Source organism: Charadrius vociferus, unplaced genomic scaffold, assembly GCF_000708025.1.
Source record: "Charadrius vociferus isolate BGI_N301 unplaced genomic scaffold, ASM70802v2 scaffold306, whole genome shotgun sequence".
NCBI lineage: Eukaryota > Metazoa > Chordata > Aves > Charadriiformes > Charadriidae > Charadrius > Charadrius vociferus.
The window spans coordinates 1,919,722-1,936,583 of NW_009648963.1; the positions used below are offsets into that span (position 1 = coordinate 1,919,722).

General features: G+C 39.8%; 1 protein-coding gene across 3 annotated transcripts in view; it reads right to left on the reverse strand.

Annotated features, from left to right (window-relative positions):
- Positions 1–16,862, reverse strand: part of LDB2 (LIM domain binding 2) — a 224,910-nt gene that overhangs the window by 134,049 nt on the left and 73,999 nt on the right. For all 3 annotated transcript variants that reach the window (XM_009887633.1, XM_009887632.1, XM_009887631.1), the window contains exon 2: positions 12,790–12,892. In XM_009887633.1, coding sequence (XP_009885935.1) covers positions 12,790–12,892 — 103 coding nt within the window. The remainder of the gene's footprint in view (positions 1–12,789; positions 12,893–16,862) is intronic.

The following is a 16,862-nucleotide window of genomic DNA, read 5'->3' on the forward strand; positions in this document are numbered from 1 at the left end:
GAATTCACAGAATTCACAGAATTGTTAGGGTTGGAAGGGACCTCTGGAGATCATCTAGTCCAACCCTCCTGCCAGAGCAGGGTCACCTACAGCACGTTACACAGGACAGCGTCCAGGCGGGTTTTGAATGTCTCCAGAGTGGGAGACTCCACCACCTCTCTGGGCAGCCTGTTCCAGTGCTCCACTACCCTCAAAGTAAAGAAGTTCCTTCTCATGTTAAGATGGAACTTCCTATGTTCAAGTTTATGCCCATTACCCCTCGTCCTATCACTGGGCGCCACTGAAAAAAGACTACTCCCATCCCCCTGGCATCCTCCCATTAAGTATTTGTAAGTATTAATAAGATCCCCCCTCAATCTTCTTTTCTCTAGACTAAAGAGACCCAAGTCCCTCAGCCTTTCCTCATAAGAAAGGTGCTCCAGTCCCCTAATCATCTTTGTTGCCCTTTGCTGGACCCTCTCCAGCAGTTCCCTGTCTTTCTTGAACTGGGGAGCCCAGAACTGGACACAGTACTCCAGATGCGGTCTCACCAGGGCAGAGTAGAGGGGGAGGATGACCTCCCTCGACCTGCTGGCCACACTCTTCTTGATGCACCCCAGGATGCCATTCGCCTTCTTGGCCGCCAGGGCACATTGCTGGCTCATGGTCATCCTGTTGTCCACCAGGACTCCCAGGTCCCTCTCCACAGAGCTGCTCTCCAGGAGGTCAGCCCCCAACCTGTACTGGTGCATGGGGTTATTCCTCCCCAGGTGCAGTACCCTACACTTACCCTTGTTGAACTTCATAAGGTTTCTTTCTGCCCAACTCTCCAGCCTGGCGAGGTCACGCTGTAAGGCAGCACAGCCTTCTGGCGTGTCAGCCACTCCTCCCAGTTCTTGAGAGTGAAAAAAGTTTTAAAGTCTCTGAGCAACTAAAAGAGGTGAGGGAAACACAAACAGTTATACAGCAGGCTGCTGCTATCATATGTGGCACCAAAAATATGTTCATTTATGCTCCCTGGACCAGGGTTTCATTTTACCTCATTTTAGTGAATTAAATCATGTACTACAAAGGAATTTGGATCTGAATGAAAGGAACAAGATTGATATCAGGATGAAAAGTAATGCCCTATTAATTCAGGTCCAGACATTAAAGACAAAAATAAAATTGAATTACACAGTATTATAATATTTCTGGACTAGATAAAATTGTATATAAAAGCCTTTTTCATAGCCAAAATGCAGATGGGAGCAGTAATGGATTTTTAAAAGATACAACAAAATGGTCAACATCTACTTTGAGGCACCCAGTGAACTGCACAGATGGTGTTGACTCAAAAGCTGCTGCTGAACAGATAGCTGTCCACTGGTACTTCTCTGCACACATTCCTCCACTATATCCAAAATGGTAAACTTCTAAGACTAGCCCCGGTCACAGACAAAAAGCAGCTGTTTCAAGCGAAATGGTATGAAAAAGGCAACACTGATAATGAAGGAATAGCACTGTCAAGACACTGTAGTCAAGGCACAAGCCCCGTTGGCTGAAAGAACACTCTTACAAGCGGGCAGTTCGTTCTGGAGTAGAGGTATGGAAGACACATCACCTAGACTCTTGTCCAATGCTAAGCTGCATGTGATAGCATCCTTGAACAACAAACATTTCTCAAACAGTGAATGGTGATCCACATGGTTTGGCTGGGTGACAGTAATGAAACAGACCTATACAGTGAAACCACAAGGTTGCAGGTAAATTCATGTGCTGCAGCGTTATTGCCTCAGCAGGCCATCTCTACTGCATCAAAGCTAGCCTGTGGTCCTTGTCTTGGCTTTCCCATGCAACACAAAATCAAAGTACCAACACTCACTTTCAACGACTTGGAGCCAAGATCCTTCAAAAAAGAGCAGCTGTGGAATACTGGACTTGGATTAGCACTTCCTGTGCAGGCAGAGCTGTGCACCAAACAATGTCCTTCAGAAGACAGGACATTCCCAGTAGTTCAATAGAAGAGTAGTTTGAACTCCATGAAACCAAAGGAATTATCACAAATCTCAGTCGTTCTGTTCCAAATCCAACACGTATTCCTATAAACTGTCCTCTCTGATGTAAACTTTTAATAGCATCCATATATTGGCTGCATTTGTCTTGAAAAATCCTAAACATATACTCCACAGAACCCACTTCTCTGAGAAAACAAGGAGAGAAGAAACAAGAAATGCAAGGTACTGCTTAAACTGCTATACGCACCAGAATGAACTTAAAATACTGTGGTATAAAACCTGTATGGATCAGGATAGTGGAACAGCAAAATGTCAGCAACATTTTAAAGGTAATATAATTTGGAGTGCAGAATTCAATATGATAAAGAATGATAGCCACTGTATAATATCTCAGCCTACTCATACATAGCAGACTTTTAAAAAAAATCATGACTACATTAATTCAAGGAAACTTCCAATATGGAATTGGGAACAGTATCTCAGTGTCCAGAGTCAGCTTTTGGCTCTATTTCTACTAATCATGGTGCTGCAGCTGACCCAGTTTAAATGTATTTCTGTAAAGATTCCATAATTTTTGGTGATGTTGCATATTGTATTCTCCTAAGCCATTTAAAAATATTGCACTACAGTAAATACCTAGTGCCTAAAAATAAGGTGCATCGTGTGGAACAGCCCTACTGCATCATTGAAATACTATGTAAAAGTTTTATTAAAGTTTTATTTGTGCAGTAAACACAAATATGCACACTTGTGTAATAAACTCAACACTATATTACGATGCACATTTGCATATTTGACCGTGTTCTATTTGTGTGCGCATACCTGTCTGAGATTAAATTTGTGGGTAGAGGTCATATTTTGCAGCAATTTTTTTATTATCTGAACTTTAAAAATATCATCGGCACCTACAAGCCTTGTCCTACTAGCATTCTAGAGCCACGAGGCTTGCAACACCACTACCTGCAGTGTTAAGTGTATATGCACAACATAGAATTTTCAAATTATTATAAAGTTATCATAACATACATAAAGCTCCCAGACCCATTAGGATTGATACTCTGATTCAGCTGTACTTGAGGATTCAAAAAAGGGAAGAAAAAAGTCAGACTGTACACTCCTTAGTTATTCAGTGCTCTACCAAAGGAATTTTTTTTCTAATACCTTCAGGCAATCTGTATGCTCCAAAGTGTTATAGTTTATACTATATATTACCCATATATATTATATGTGGGTAAAACTACTATACTTAGTTAAATGCCTCTCTTTGGTCTAGAAACGAGATGACAACATGAAAACATGCTCTGCCACAAAGTTTCCAGGTTTTTGTGGTATTGCTTAGGTCATTCATAGAGTGGGGTGTTTCACTTCTGAAAAAGAAACAACATAAGTGTAATAAAAGAAAAGCCATAGAATGGTTTAGGTTGGAAGGGCCCTTAAAGATCATCTAGTTCCAGCCCCCCTGCCACAGGCAGGGACCCCTTCCACTAGACCAGGTTGCTCAAAGCCCCATCCAACCTGGACTTGAACACTTCCAGGGATGGGGCATCCACAACTTCCCTGGGCAGCCTGTTCCAGTGTCTCCCCACCCTCAGAGTGAAAAATTTCTTCCTAATATCTATTCTAAATCTACCCTCTTCCAGTTTAAAAATGTTACCCCTCATCCTATCACTACACTCCCTGATAAAGAGTCCCTCCCCATCTTTACTGTAGGTACTGGAAGGCTGCTAGGAGGTCTCCCTGAAGCCTTCTCTTCTCCACGCTGAACAACCCCAACTCTCTCAGCCTTTCCTCATAGGAGAGGCACTTCAGCCCTCTGATCATCTTCGTGGCCTTTTTCTTGTTGCAGAAGAAAAACATTTTCTGACTACTAAGGGAAAGATACATCGAACTCTAGATTTGGATGAATATTCAGACTGAGTCTTGTTTCTTACAAGAACTCTGTAAGTACGTTAGAACATTTTTCTGCTGAAACGTAACATATATAAACTTAAAAATCACATGATAATTTTAAAAGTTGAAGTAATAACAACCAATTATTTTCAATTTCATATAAAAAATATTTTAAAATACCTTTTTTAAATCTCATTTTTTTAAAAAACTTAACAATCTATATTTAATGTACTGATGCCATTTGAAGCCAAACACTGATCTGCCTGCCAGTTATTCAGCAAAACAGAAAAAGTACTGACCGGTTCTTCATAACTGCCATCACACTATGCAAAGAAAGAAATCATTTACCCTGAGTTTGTAATAGTGAAAATCTGTTTAATATTTTGGTGTAAAAAGCTATTGATTTCCATCATTTCACATGGATTTCCAGCATTTTATTAACATTGTCTCCAGCAGAGAGAAAGAACTGAACGCTACATAATTTGGACCAAATGGGTGAACACAAGCCAACCACAACAAAGGGATTATTTGTATTGGGCAGGGGAAAAGCCCATAAATCACTGTGATTCTCTCATGTTAATTTTGCCTTTATTTTCCCTGCTCTCTGAATGGACCCTAGACTCCTATAATGTACCATGTCCTATTATATTATGATTTCTCCTAAAGAGGGCTTATCGCTTAATCTGTTTATACAGCAGCAGAATCAATCTGATTGACTGGGATTTTGGTGTGCCATTGCAATTAGAGGCTATATATACCCTTGTGCAATATTCACATTAGGAGCTTAGTAGCCCTTTTCCAGGTGCCACTTTCCAGACATAGGGTCTCTGACATAGATTTGTATAACATGCTTAGCAACAAGCAGAAGACATTTGAGATACCCATTTTTAAGATCTCTGAAATCTTGTATTTATTTGTAAGATATTTGAAAAAGAGGTTGATAGGACAGTTTTCATGATAAACCTTCCCACGGAGTTCCTAGCTGAGATTGCGTGTGTACATACATGCATGCACACACATTTTGCACGTCTGGCACTTTACAGTAAAGAAGCCCTTTTGTATTTTAAAGGTATCGATACCTCAGAAGCGCAGGAACATTATGCTCACTAACAAGCCTGCAGCAGGCAGAGGTGAAGGTCTATTCATATCTACTAATTGCGAATCAGGAACTAGAAGGAATTCTTCCTTCAGCACCTGTCAGTAATATGGAGAAAAAGAAAAATGCATGTTCTGAAGGAAATCAGTGGAAGATTCACGCGGGAAGTCTTGCATAGTCAGCAGTATTAGAAAAACATTATTCATATTGTTAAAAATGAGAAATAGTAGCATGTTTCTAATCACAAAAAGTTTAGCACCCAAGATGAGAAAATCATTCTGGAACTTGTTATGATGGCTGAGACTGAACTGAACAGGGAGCTGAAAGCTGGCACTTGCTTTCGAACGAGCAACTCCAGGGAATCAGAGATGCAGGTCAGACAGAGCCCCTTAGCTGGTGGAGGCTCCACAGCCTCCCAGGGAATCTGTTCCAGCACCTCATTTTTCTTATTGGTAGGAACAAACCCTTCAATGTACTTTTTTTTTTAATGCAATTTAAGGCCAGCATTTCTTCTCCTGCTCATCACGGATATGGAAACAGACGGCATGCCTTTCCTTGATAGGTCTTGTTATTATGTCCCATTTTCCCCTCTCCTTTTTCCCATGTCTGCTCTCCTGTAGACTGACCAACTCACATTCTTTCATTTTTCTTAGTAAGACTCATTTTCAAGACTTTTGCTTTCCTCTGGACACTCTCCAATCAGACCACATGTTTCTGTACAAATGCCATCCAAAATATGCATTCAGTACAGACAAAGAAAAGGCAATCCCAATCAGTAGGAGAGATACAGCTGGTGCTTCAAAATACCGGATTCACCAAAGCTCAACTGACTGGGACAAAATACGGGTGAAAACTATGCATGAAAATTAAGAATCTGTTAAACAGACTTGGTAAGATATCCAAAAGCCACAACTGTACTCTGAGAAAGAAAATAACTTTGGTTAAAAAGTTAGTAGAAAAGGGCAGGCAGTAATTAGAAGGAAAAAACCCTGATAATTAAGATGAATATAGAATGTAAAATCAAACAGAAGAAAAGGTGAAAGCATCTGTAAAAACACATTATGAAATATAAAATATTAGAATGAGATGCTGAAGGTGGCAGTGAAAAATCCATGAGTGTATGGGCTAGAGAAAATAAGACAAACCTTGAATTTTATTCAAAACAATTTAATTTGGAAACAGCAAATGTGTTAACATCAAAATATAAAAAGCTTTTTTGTTCTACTTTTGGAAAGAATGTTGATCTTGAGATGAAAAGTGCTTCCTAGTCCGTCAGCAGCTAAGAATGACCTTAAATAGGAGTAAATGTTTTAAAATTAGCAGTTCTAAGAGTTTCTTTTGCACATTTCTACATGGTGTTATATAATAGTAATTAAAAAAAAACCCCGAACTACTGAGGGAATTTAAAAAACCCACTACTTTTGTGTTGATATTTAAGAAGGGACACTATACAGTTAAGGAACTGTATAACATATTACAATTGCTTGATATCAATCCAGACAAAATAGTGAAAAAAATTATACAGGATTTAACTGACGAAGATTGAAGTGAAAGGGATGTAATTAATGCCAGTCAACATGGGTTTATGTAAAATAGGCCCTGTCAAACAAATCTCATTTTATTCTTTGATGAGCTTACAGAAGTTTGGGTGATAAAGATAAGTGCATAGGTGTAATACACTTAGACACCTGTAATGCAGTTGACTTACTAGTGCATTGCTGATATTCATACTAAAAAATATTAATATACAGTTTTAATAGTGTATATGTAAAATGGATTGAGTACTCCCTAAAACACTAATTTTAAGTAGTAATTAACAATTAGATATAATTAACTGGAGGGTGGAAGTGCTAGTGGTGATCCACAGATACTTGTGGACCTGTTAGACCTGATTTTAATGAAATTTTCATCTCTGTTCTGAAATTAAATTCGAAAGTATTGCCAAGAAACTTTGAAAAAACCCACAAAACTAGAGGAGTGGTATATAAAGATAGACCGGGCAGTTGCACAGAATACTCTGTCTCACTTACTAAACTAGGCCAATTTACTGTGTTGCACCTCAATGCTCAAATCATGTTTAATGACTGGGATTTCTCTGGGAAAAAAAATAAAAGGAAAAATTCAGAGCATGCTCCTGGAAATACTACAATCTGTTTCTCTTGGCAAATTTGATTTTCTCTGTAAGAGTTGTGTGAGAGAAGCCAGATGACAGTTTTATAGAAACCTGGGGTGATAATGTAGTGTGCTAGCCTCTCAAAACCATCTTTTTGACAATAGTTAACCAAGTGGCTAATGTGTAACAAACTCTCCCTGTTTACTCCCAAACTATGTTCCCTGCTTCTAAGAAATATCCACTAGACATAGCTTTCCACCATTGATGCCCACAGAAGTTATCCAACAAATGGCTGTAAAGTTAACTGTATCGGACAGGTTATAAACAGGGACAAAGGCAGAATGAATCTGTTGCAGCTCACCCGCTGTGTATTCACTAAACATTTTGTAGTAAAGTCTATGATACACCTATGTAATATATTCTAAAGGCACACAGAGAAACTTAGGTAAGTGCTTTAAAGCTGATGATTTTACCATTCGGCCCAAAGTTCACTTTACTCTGAAACTATTGCTCAGAAAACTCTACCTCTAATTTTCCAGTTATCAAAAAAAACCCAAGAAATGAAGAAAAATCAAGCAGGGTTCATGCAACAAATAGAGAAAAGGAACAAGAAATGAATAAAATGCAAAGCATGCTATTGTTATATTGTACATTCCAAACAGAAACTGCAGTAGCAATTATAACACAAAACCCATATTCAATTATCAGCTACAGATTCAGAGTAATCATAAAACTGAAATCACTGTATTTTTCTAGGGATACACAGAGCAAAAGAGCTGAACTGGTTCCTTCTGAAATTTCTGCTGTGTAACATTATGTAATGCCATATAAAATTGGGTGATGGAAACCCATAAAAACTGCCTGAAATTCTCAATACATTCAACATCTATAGGCTTAAATAAATCCATTTTGAGGACTCCATCATACCTACCACACATGAAATTTTTTTTTACAGCTACAAATGTGAACCTCATGCTTTTGCTTCCTCACACTCCATAGTTCCTCCATGAACAGAAAGCATTTAGCGAACCGAAATGTAGACAAGCTCTAATTTTCTTACAGTGGCAACTGCATCCATTATGCGTTACAGTGTCACTTTGCTCTGAAAGAGTTAACTTTCTAGCTCCTATTCTCTGCAGTGCTGCATAAACACTGCACATTATTCTTACTGAGCATGCTTCATCTTTCCTGTCTCCACAGTCTTGGGCTGTCAATCACCTGTCAGTCCCTACCACATCAGCACAGTGCGCATCACCAGGCTGTCAGCACAGCAGCTGATGAGACTCTGCTAAGAGCTGTCAATCAAACTTGTTTCTCTTATCTGTTCGGGAAATATTTTGTCTCTAAGAAACAAAGAACCTGGGCAACAATGGATCAGAGTCTAGTATTTACTCTTTTACAGGGATAGAAGGCTCTTAACAGGAAACGAATCCACAACAACGGGAAAAAAATATCTGCTCCATTAGGCATATTTTCTTTTTTTTTTGTTTTGTTTAAATCCTATTTACTTCTTGACCCGATAAATCAGGGCATAATAAATTAAAGCAAATTTCTTTTTTCTCGCACTGTAAAATGAATTTCATGGGTTTGCTTCTTAGTTTCTGTTGAATATAATTTGATGCAGTTTAAAGCAGGTAACATCTCTTTGGTTTTGTGACTCTTTCACTGCCTTTAGGCATCGGGCATCGCAATGTGTGAGCTTTCTTTCCACGTCACTGTAGTCAAAAAGCCAGACTACAGAAAACACATAATTTACACCTTTGTTACATTAAAATGTATCTTTATTTTCTGTAGTGTTTCTCATTAAATCTCCATTTCAACATTAAATTTAATAACATATGTAGGGTTCACAGATAATAGCAGACCAAAAGAATAGCTGAGGGGTGTAAGAAAGCAGGAGAAAAACATACATTTTCAGTGGATGTTTGAAAGACAGTATCTTCTTTCTGGAATGCTGTACCGGGGAGGAAGAATTGTAGAAGGTAAAGTTCTCGCATGTACAGAAATAAAATACTGCAGAAAGGCAAAAAGAGCTGCAAAGATGGGCACAGCAGCGATTTCGGGTCTGACACAGAAGCTCTGCATGAAAAGTTGAGCTGGGCTTTCAAGTGCACATGTATCCGAGGCAGGATAATGTTCTGCAAAAATAACTAGTCTAGGTCTCACAAACATGGCAATCAAATTAATTAGCAGTGGTGGATCACTGAACTAACAGACCTCTACTCTTCCCAGGGCATAAGTAAGTATCTTCACATGCTGTGCCATACTGATACACAGGCACACTCAGAGCCAGCTCGAGTATCTGTACATAGTGCGGTCTCGTGCCAAGTAAACATAACCCAGTGACTTAAAATCCCCACTTTGACCAATATCTATTTTCCCCTACAAATTAAAGAATCTCAGAGCTGATAGTCGAGGAGAAACCTCGTAGTGAGACCAGCTAAGGGAAGAGAAACACTTTTCTCAGTACAGAGATGTGTGTTGTAAAACACAATAATGTGAAAGGCAGACCTAAAAGTATTTGGTGTTTTCCATAAAGCTTCAGTTTGGGGCCATGAAATTAAATAAGCAGCTTAGTTTTCCGAGACAAAAACAAGTGAGTTTACAACTCTTACAGTTTCCTGGACAGAACTGTATACTAAAAGTTAAAAGAAACAGAAGGCAAGTAAAAGTAGTATTTTTTTTAAGTCTTCACACTTACACAAACAATGATTTACAGGACTGATTCGCATACTCTGAACGTTCGCATTGGCTGTGGGATTGGGCTGTCCAGGTAAGAGCAGAGGGCAGAGAGAGCCAGCTGGGAAACAGGCTGTGATAGGCAACCTGTGGAAGGGAAAAGTTTAAAGCAAGTATGGAAAAGAAGCCCCCAGAGGAGTTTGAGGACTGCAATCAAGGTTAGAGAAGAGCAGAAGAGAATATGCGAGTTCCCCAGCAGCCTCCCACAACACTTGGAGGCTTTGAAGAAAGAACCTGGGGCAAAACACTATGCTCCTCCTTGTTTCCTGTGGCTTAAGGCAAGATCTGGATAGTCCCTGAGAACAAGGAGGGAAAAGGACTGGGAATCGCCATAACCCAGAGAAAAATTGTGGCCATGGACAATGAAAAACTATTTGTTCTTCCCTACACACACACCCCCACAATAATTTTTCTGGAATTTGCTTGCTCCAGAAGAGAATATTTCAGTTCCCAAAAGAGGGAAACCATTGCCCAAGGGAAAGAAAATGAGGTGGCAGCCACGACCAATGTCAGAGATGTAAGCAAATCTCTCACAGGCTGAAGCAAGACAAAGGGTGGCAATTTTGAGCTGAATGCTGGAACAGAGGCAAGAGGTCGGCATCTTTCATCACCTTCAACTCTATAAATGACTTCTCAAAGGATGCCTATTCCTCTTTTCTAGGGTCTAATCTTGGTTCCCTCCATTACTGTTTGTGCCTGCAAGAGTAAGAAGAAACAATTTGTCTTTTCTCTTTCCTTTCAGCCAGCTCTGGTGGGTTTTTGCCCACTACATGCGAAAGAGCATGCACACTGGGCGAGGAGGCAGCTGTCTTGCTGGGGACAGCACGGATGGAGACCAGGCACTTTTGTTTCATCTGTTCCAAAACCCCAGGCTTGGTGCTGCCACCACTCAGCATACTCTGCCTCATCTAAGAGGAGCCCCAGCCCACTGGCCAGCGATTTCACTTGTTACTTGGAATAAAGGTACTGGGTGATATTATGGTCTTTGGGAGATGCCAAGACCTTCCATGTCATAAGGGAGCACAAGCGCAGCTTGGGCAGGCAAAACGGAGACCTCGATCAGGTCTCTGTGCTCAGCGAAGACCTGCTACAGGTAGAAGCAATTTTCTACTAATGTTCGCACCCAAAGGGGAGCAGACTGCTCTGTTCTCAACTCCTGGACATATTTTCAGACACAAACTTCCCTGGTAGGAAGAGAGGGTTGCTCTTAACACACAACCTCCACTCTGCACCCTCCCCAAGCAATGCTGGAGGTATCCCTGAGCAGGGACTTGGACAACCTGGCACCCGCAAGGCTGCTCTCAAAGCCTGCTGAGATGGCAACAGAAGTCCCAGATTGGAACAGCCCAAGCATGCTCTTTAGAGTATCACGAACTGAGAATACTGCTCATGTCAGAAAGAATCACTAATACTGTAGTTCAGAATTACATAAATATTTACTAACGAAGGAAAGGAAACGTGAATGAACAGAAAGAGCCCTAAGTGCTGAGCTTTAATTCCAGGTGCTGAGAATAACACAAAAAGCAACAACAGTTTGTGCAGAGGTCAGAAATTAAAACCAAAGGAAAAATCCTGTGTACTATTGGCTTTTAAAAACGTGCCTACAGTAATTTGATCTTTCAATCACGCTTATCAGCAACAATGTTAAGAATCACAGTGTTGCCCCGTACCAAACTGTCCCAGTTACAGATAGCACAACCATTATCAAGCATTTGTGACAACAGGAATATTTTACTCTTTGACAAATTCTTTCATATGCAGCACTGTTTTCCAGAAACACAACTCCTGCTGATCTAACTGGACATTAATTGCTTTTTTGCTGATGTATCTGTGCCTTCTGGACTGATAACACAACTACCAAATCTGATATCTGACAAGTTGACTCAACCTAATCAGGACAGATCAGCTGTTACCACCGTTGCTATAGGCTGTAATTTGAGGACCTTTACAGAGTTATCACTTGCTTTGAAAGGCAAGAAACTGTAATTCTGTCAACACTAATCCCAGAACGCGTGTTCAAAGTGGCTGTTATTTTTTCTCCAGGAGAAGGCAACACTTGTCAAATAAATACCTGAGATAATTGATAAAAGGAATTAGAAGTATGTGAGTGATACGCTGACAATCAGTCACTCTCATGAAAAAGAAGAACCTCGCAACATTCAGAACATTAAGCAGAGAGCACAAGCTGTCACTGTGAAGCAGGGGTCACTCTGAACGGAGTGAAACAATTGGCAATGCAGTTTTTCAATGTTTGCTTATCTCTCTCTTGCTTAGTGCTAAAGCTGAGTGAATTATTCACTTCAAACAATTTGTTCAATGAATTTTACCCCTTTTTCCTGCTCAGCGTATGCAGGCAATGGATACCAATGCCATCAGATTTATTCACTGCTTCACTTTTATTCAAGCTTTCATTTAGTGCTTGATTGAGAGTATTCTAGACTTCCACTGCTATTCAGACAATATCCAGGGCAGGTCCTTAATGTGTGCAAACAGCACAGATCCACACAGCTGATGGAATAATGATTATCTACAGCAGCAAGGATATAGCTTTTGGTATTTTTTTTCTTCTGACCCCTGTTTAAATCTAGAAGGTCTTCCAACAACAAAACTGAAATTTGCTATAAAGTTCCCTTTCTGTGAACAATTTTGCCCACAAGACTCGGCACTTGAATGTTTGTGAAAAACAAAGTAACAAAGAGTACAAGCACAGCCACAGCAAACTAATTAAAAAATACCAAAGATTATTTGTATTATTTGCTCTCCTCCACTAGGAAATAATTTGTTTTCATGTAATAAAATTCAAGGGAATTTCACAAAAAAATGGATTCCCAACCCATGCAATTCTTTAAAGGAACTTGACGGTCACTGAATACAAACCAGTGACTTTGGCATTGCCAGGGTTGCATGTGTCTCTTACAGATAAATTGTGTTTAGAAAGTCAGGCTTAAAATTAGAACAAAAAATATATCTCTTACTGTATCGCTTTGGTCCATCTTCCAAACAAAATGAAAGGGTTAAGGTTGCATCATCTTCAAAAAATTCAGTTGCAAAGGCATCCCACCAGAGGTTGTCACTATCCTAGGAAGCAACAGATCATTTACTTAACAGGAGGCAAAATGAAAATATGTTCATCCTTTGTAAAAGAAATTTGACAGGATCACACATAGTTTGCACTTCTTCACCTATGGTTTTGGGGTGTAGATATCTACGTGATATTTCAAACTAATTTTCCTAGATAAAGTTCTAGTTCTAATTTAAGAAAAAAGCTAAAATGTTTATTTGATTATACAATAAACTGTCATTTTATTGAGCACACTAAATACGTAAAAACTTTCATTTTCATAAATCCATGTTTTTCTTCAAGTGTTAAAAAATGGGTTTATAAATCATTTGCAAATAAAGCAATTATGTATTTCCCCCCCTCTTCTGGGCTGTGTATTTCAAATGCTTGGTCCTAATAATGAAAAAAACTCAGTACTTAATTCTATAATGCTATATAACCCGATTATCAGCATGAGCTGACAAGAAAGTTATTTAGAAACTAAATATAATAGCCATTCCACTCCAATGCATTTAATATAAATACAATGCTACTGCAGGTCAATTAAATACCAGCTAGTTACTTAAATGTAATTGTTGTGAGAAATCTTTACTTTTCAGTGTGATACATGAAGTGAAAACAGTATTTTAAGATGACCTGTGTATACCTAGACTTACAGTAATACACGTAGCTGGAACATAGAAATTATTAATACAGTGTACAATGTAAAGTATATACCATACACCACTACAGGTGCTCTGTTGGGTTGGACAATTGAACCAGGCATTTTCAGACCTGGGTGATCAACAACAGGCACCCAAACCTCAATGTCTAGCACCTGTGCAAGCGGTGCAGCTTGCAAGGGTTTTCAGAGAAGTCAGGCAACAACACAATCCACCATTTGCTTCATTCAAAAGCTACAGTTATATTTAATAGCTGGATTTAAACTGTTTGGTGCAGTCTATTCTGCTCCTTTGAGGCCCCGAGATTTAAATCACTTGCAGCACACACAATCAGCAACAGAGCTAGAAATCCACTTCTGAAGATGCCCCAGTCGCACTCCTCAGAACCACTCTATCCCACTCACGGCAGCTACCTTCCCAGCGTGCAGGGCCAGGTTCATTCAGTGTAGTGAGCACTGAGTACCTCTTAATGCCTGAGCAATATAGAAATAAGCCAGAAAACATTTGTTACCGTCACAGGGGAAAAAACCCTCAGATAAAATGCCAATTTAAGACAAAACATGCATCTCTCATATTCATTCTATGTACACATGCAGAGAAAAAATTATCTGGGTTTTTTAGTTCTGCTCCTGTTTTTGCTAAAGACATTACTATTGGATTTCACTCCAAACTGCTGACCAGGGTATTTTTCCTGCTTTACAACTTTAGTTTGATTTTTGCCAAGCATCCAATGAAGAAATGGTAAGGACAGGTTTTAGCATTCCAGCTCCTATCAGAGATCCCTGAGAGACTTCTTGGCTGGGTGAGAGCCTATAATTCACCTTCCTTGTCAAGGCTCATCCCACCCGCCAGCAGCAGGACAAGGAGTAGCACAGTCCTGTGGTACTTGCTCAAAGTTCAGTCACACACAGAGGCATCAAAACCATCCATACATCTTAGAAATCTGTTGTCACAGAGAGCTGCTGCTCTTTCCTCTTTGCTGGTGTAAACCTCATGAGTCTTTCCACATGCAAGCATCACTACGTTGACGATCTGAGTAGCCACAATGGTAAGTAATATATATATAGCTGTTCAACAGAAGCCCAACAACCAGCTTCTAGCAACACACCTCTGTGCACCAACCCATCACTTGGGACAGCCTGGTGGGTGACATTATTAGCCCATACGAGAGTGTATTGTCCAACAAGTAATTACAAGTTACCATGCTCTGCCATTTGCCAAGAGAGGCTGAAGTATTGCTTAACTGGGATCTTTTGGATATACTTGTCATAGGGAAGAAAGAGGGGAGGGAAGGATTGAAGCAAAGTCACATACCACATTTGCAGCTCTTGTTAACTCAGTAGTTGAGTATCACTGGAGCTACTCATGCAGCATCGAATGACCCTGAAGGCAAAAGCGGAGTATCACATAGTCGGGATGCAAATGCACCCGGGAAAGACAGAGAAGAGCCAGGAAAGTGCAGGGCCTCACCTCAAAACCACACATATTTGCACTCACTCTTGCTTCCAAGAAGTCTGAAGTCAAGGAAAATGTGGACACAGAATTACTGTGGATTCCCTCCCTGAAGAGATGAAATATCCAGACTCTGTCACAATTTGAATACTGTCCAAGGTCTTTATCTTACGCTTTTGCATATTTTATGTCAGGAAGAAGGAAAAGCAGAAAATGCAACATCCCACCCACAAAAAAATAACCCAAACCTTAATAGAATATATAAATCCTCTGTCAAGCTTGGATACACTGTGCTGATTAATTCTCTGCTCCGCCCTTGTCACAGGTGGGCCCAACTACTCTCACAGCCAAATGGTGAACAAAACCAAATGAGGTGTCCCCTAGCCAAGCTGAAAAAGGACCCAGTTATTACAAAAAGAAGAATCATAAAATCATCCCCTCTTTCTTGCAAAAAGGGGATGGTGAAGGCAAGGCTGCCCCCAGGCATCTTTAACTTATGCTCTGACAGGTTACGGGGGATTTTGCCAGAGTAATTATTTTTCTATTCAACAATAATGAGAAATTACCATGGCAACCTCCCTTTCACGTAGTGCACTCACCCGCTCAAACATTGAAATAATGGCCTAAACATAACACACAAAAAAATTAATACTTTAAAAATATTTTGTCTTAAAATAAACTTAAGGAATGGGTCAAAGGAGAGAAGAGGGCAGAGACAGCCAGCAAGTTGGGTCAGAAGTGAAGATGCCATGCTGCTGTAGCCAGCTACCCAAGCAGCAAAATGTCTTCTGCCACAAATGCCATTGTTCCCTCTGATCCCCTCCACCCCCGGTATTATTTGTAATTTGAAGCTTGGCTCAACTCTGAATAGGGTCTCCAAGTAAATGGAATCCTAGGGTTTCAATATTTTTTCCTGACTCTGATTTCTTTGGCAAATGTAATCAGATTTTAAGTACAATGATGTTCTTTTTCTCCCTCTGTCTAATAGGCCCACATATTCACTGTGTGATCTGAGAGTCAAGCTGGGTTCTTCTTTACACCTTACACACTTACATGATTAACAGTCTGCAAGCCAAATGAGGCTTTTCTACTTGCTTGTGATGGTGATTGCTGAACCAAAATAGATCTTGCAACAGGAATATAAGGCCAACTGAGCCTATGGCATTTTCTCCAAATTCCTTTATTTTTGTTTAATGACTTGGAAGGCAGAATGGAGTTCATGTAAGAAGTCTGTACATGAAACCACGCTCAAGAGAGGGTGCAGATACTTTGCAGGACAGAATTGGAAATCAAAATTATTTTGATAGATTGCAGAAATGATCTGAAATGAAGATGAAATTCAATAAAGCAAAGTGACAAAAGCACAAATACAAAATAGGGAATAACTGGCTAAGCAGTACTGTAGAAAATGGTCCCAATCATAAAGCAAATATGTCAACAATCTGTTGCTCTTGCAAATAAGGGAAATGTCTTAGATATAATTCCCTTCCACTCCAGCAAACACATCTCTGGAAGGACTTCAACTGGAATAGTCTGTCCACTTTTGGAGTACTGTGGCCAGGTCTGGAGCACCCACTCTTAAAGAATTTAACTGACAACAACAGGAATCATTGAGTTTAAAGACACAAGCAAATGAACAAACCAACCCCAAAAGACTCATAAGAATCAAGCAGAAGGACCTAGCTGTATTTAGGATAAGACTGAAGAAGCTCAGAGGGAACGTGACGACACTCATGAACCATATGAAAAGACTTCTATAAAGAAGAGCGATCACTTGTTCTCGGTGACTAACAAGGATAGAAGTAATAATAGGCTCAGTTTGCTGCCATCGCAGGTTAAGTGGTTTAATCCCTTGTTACAGATTTCTATGCTA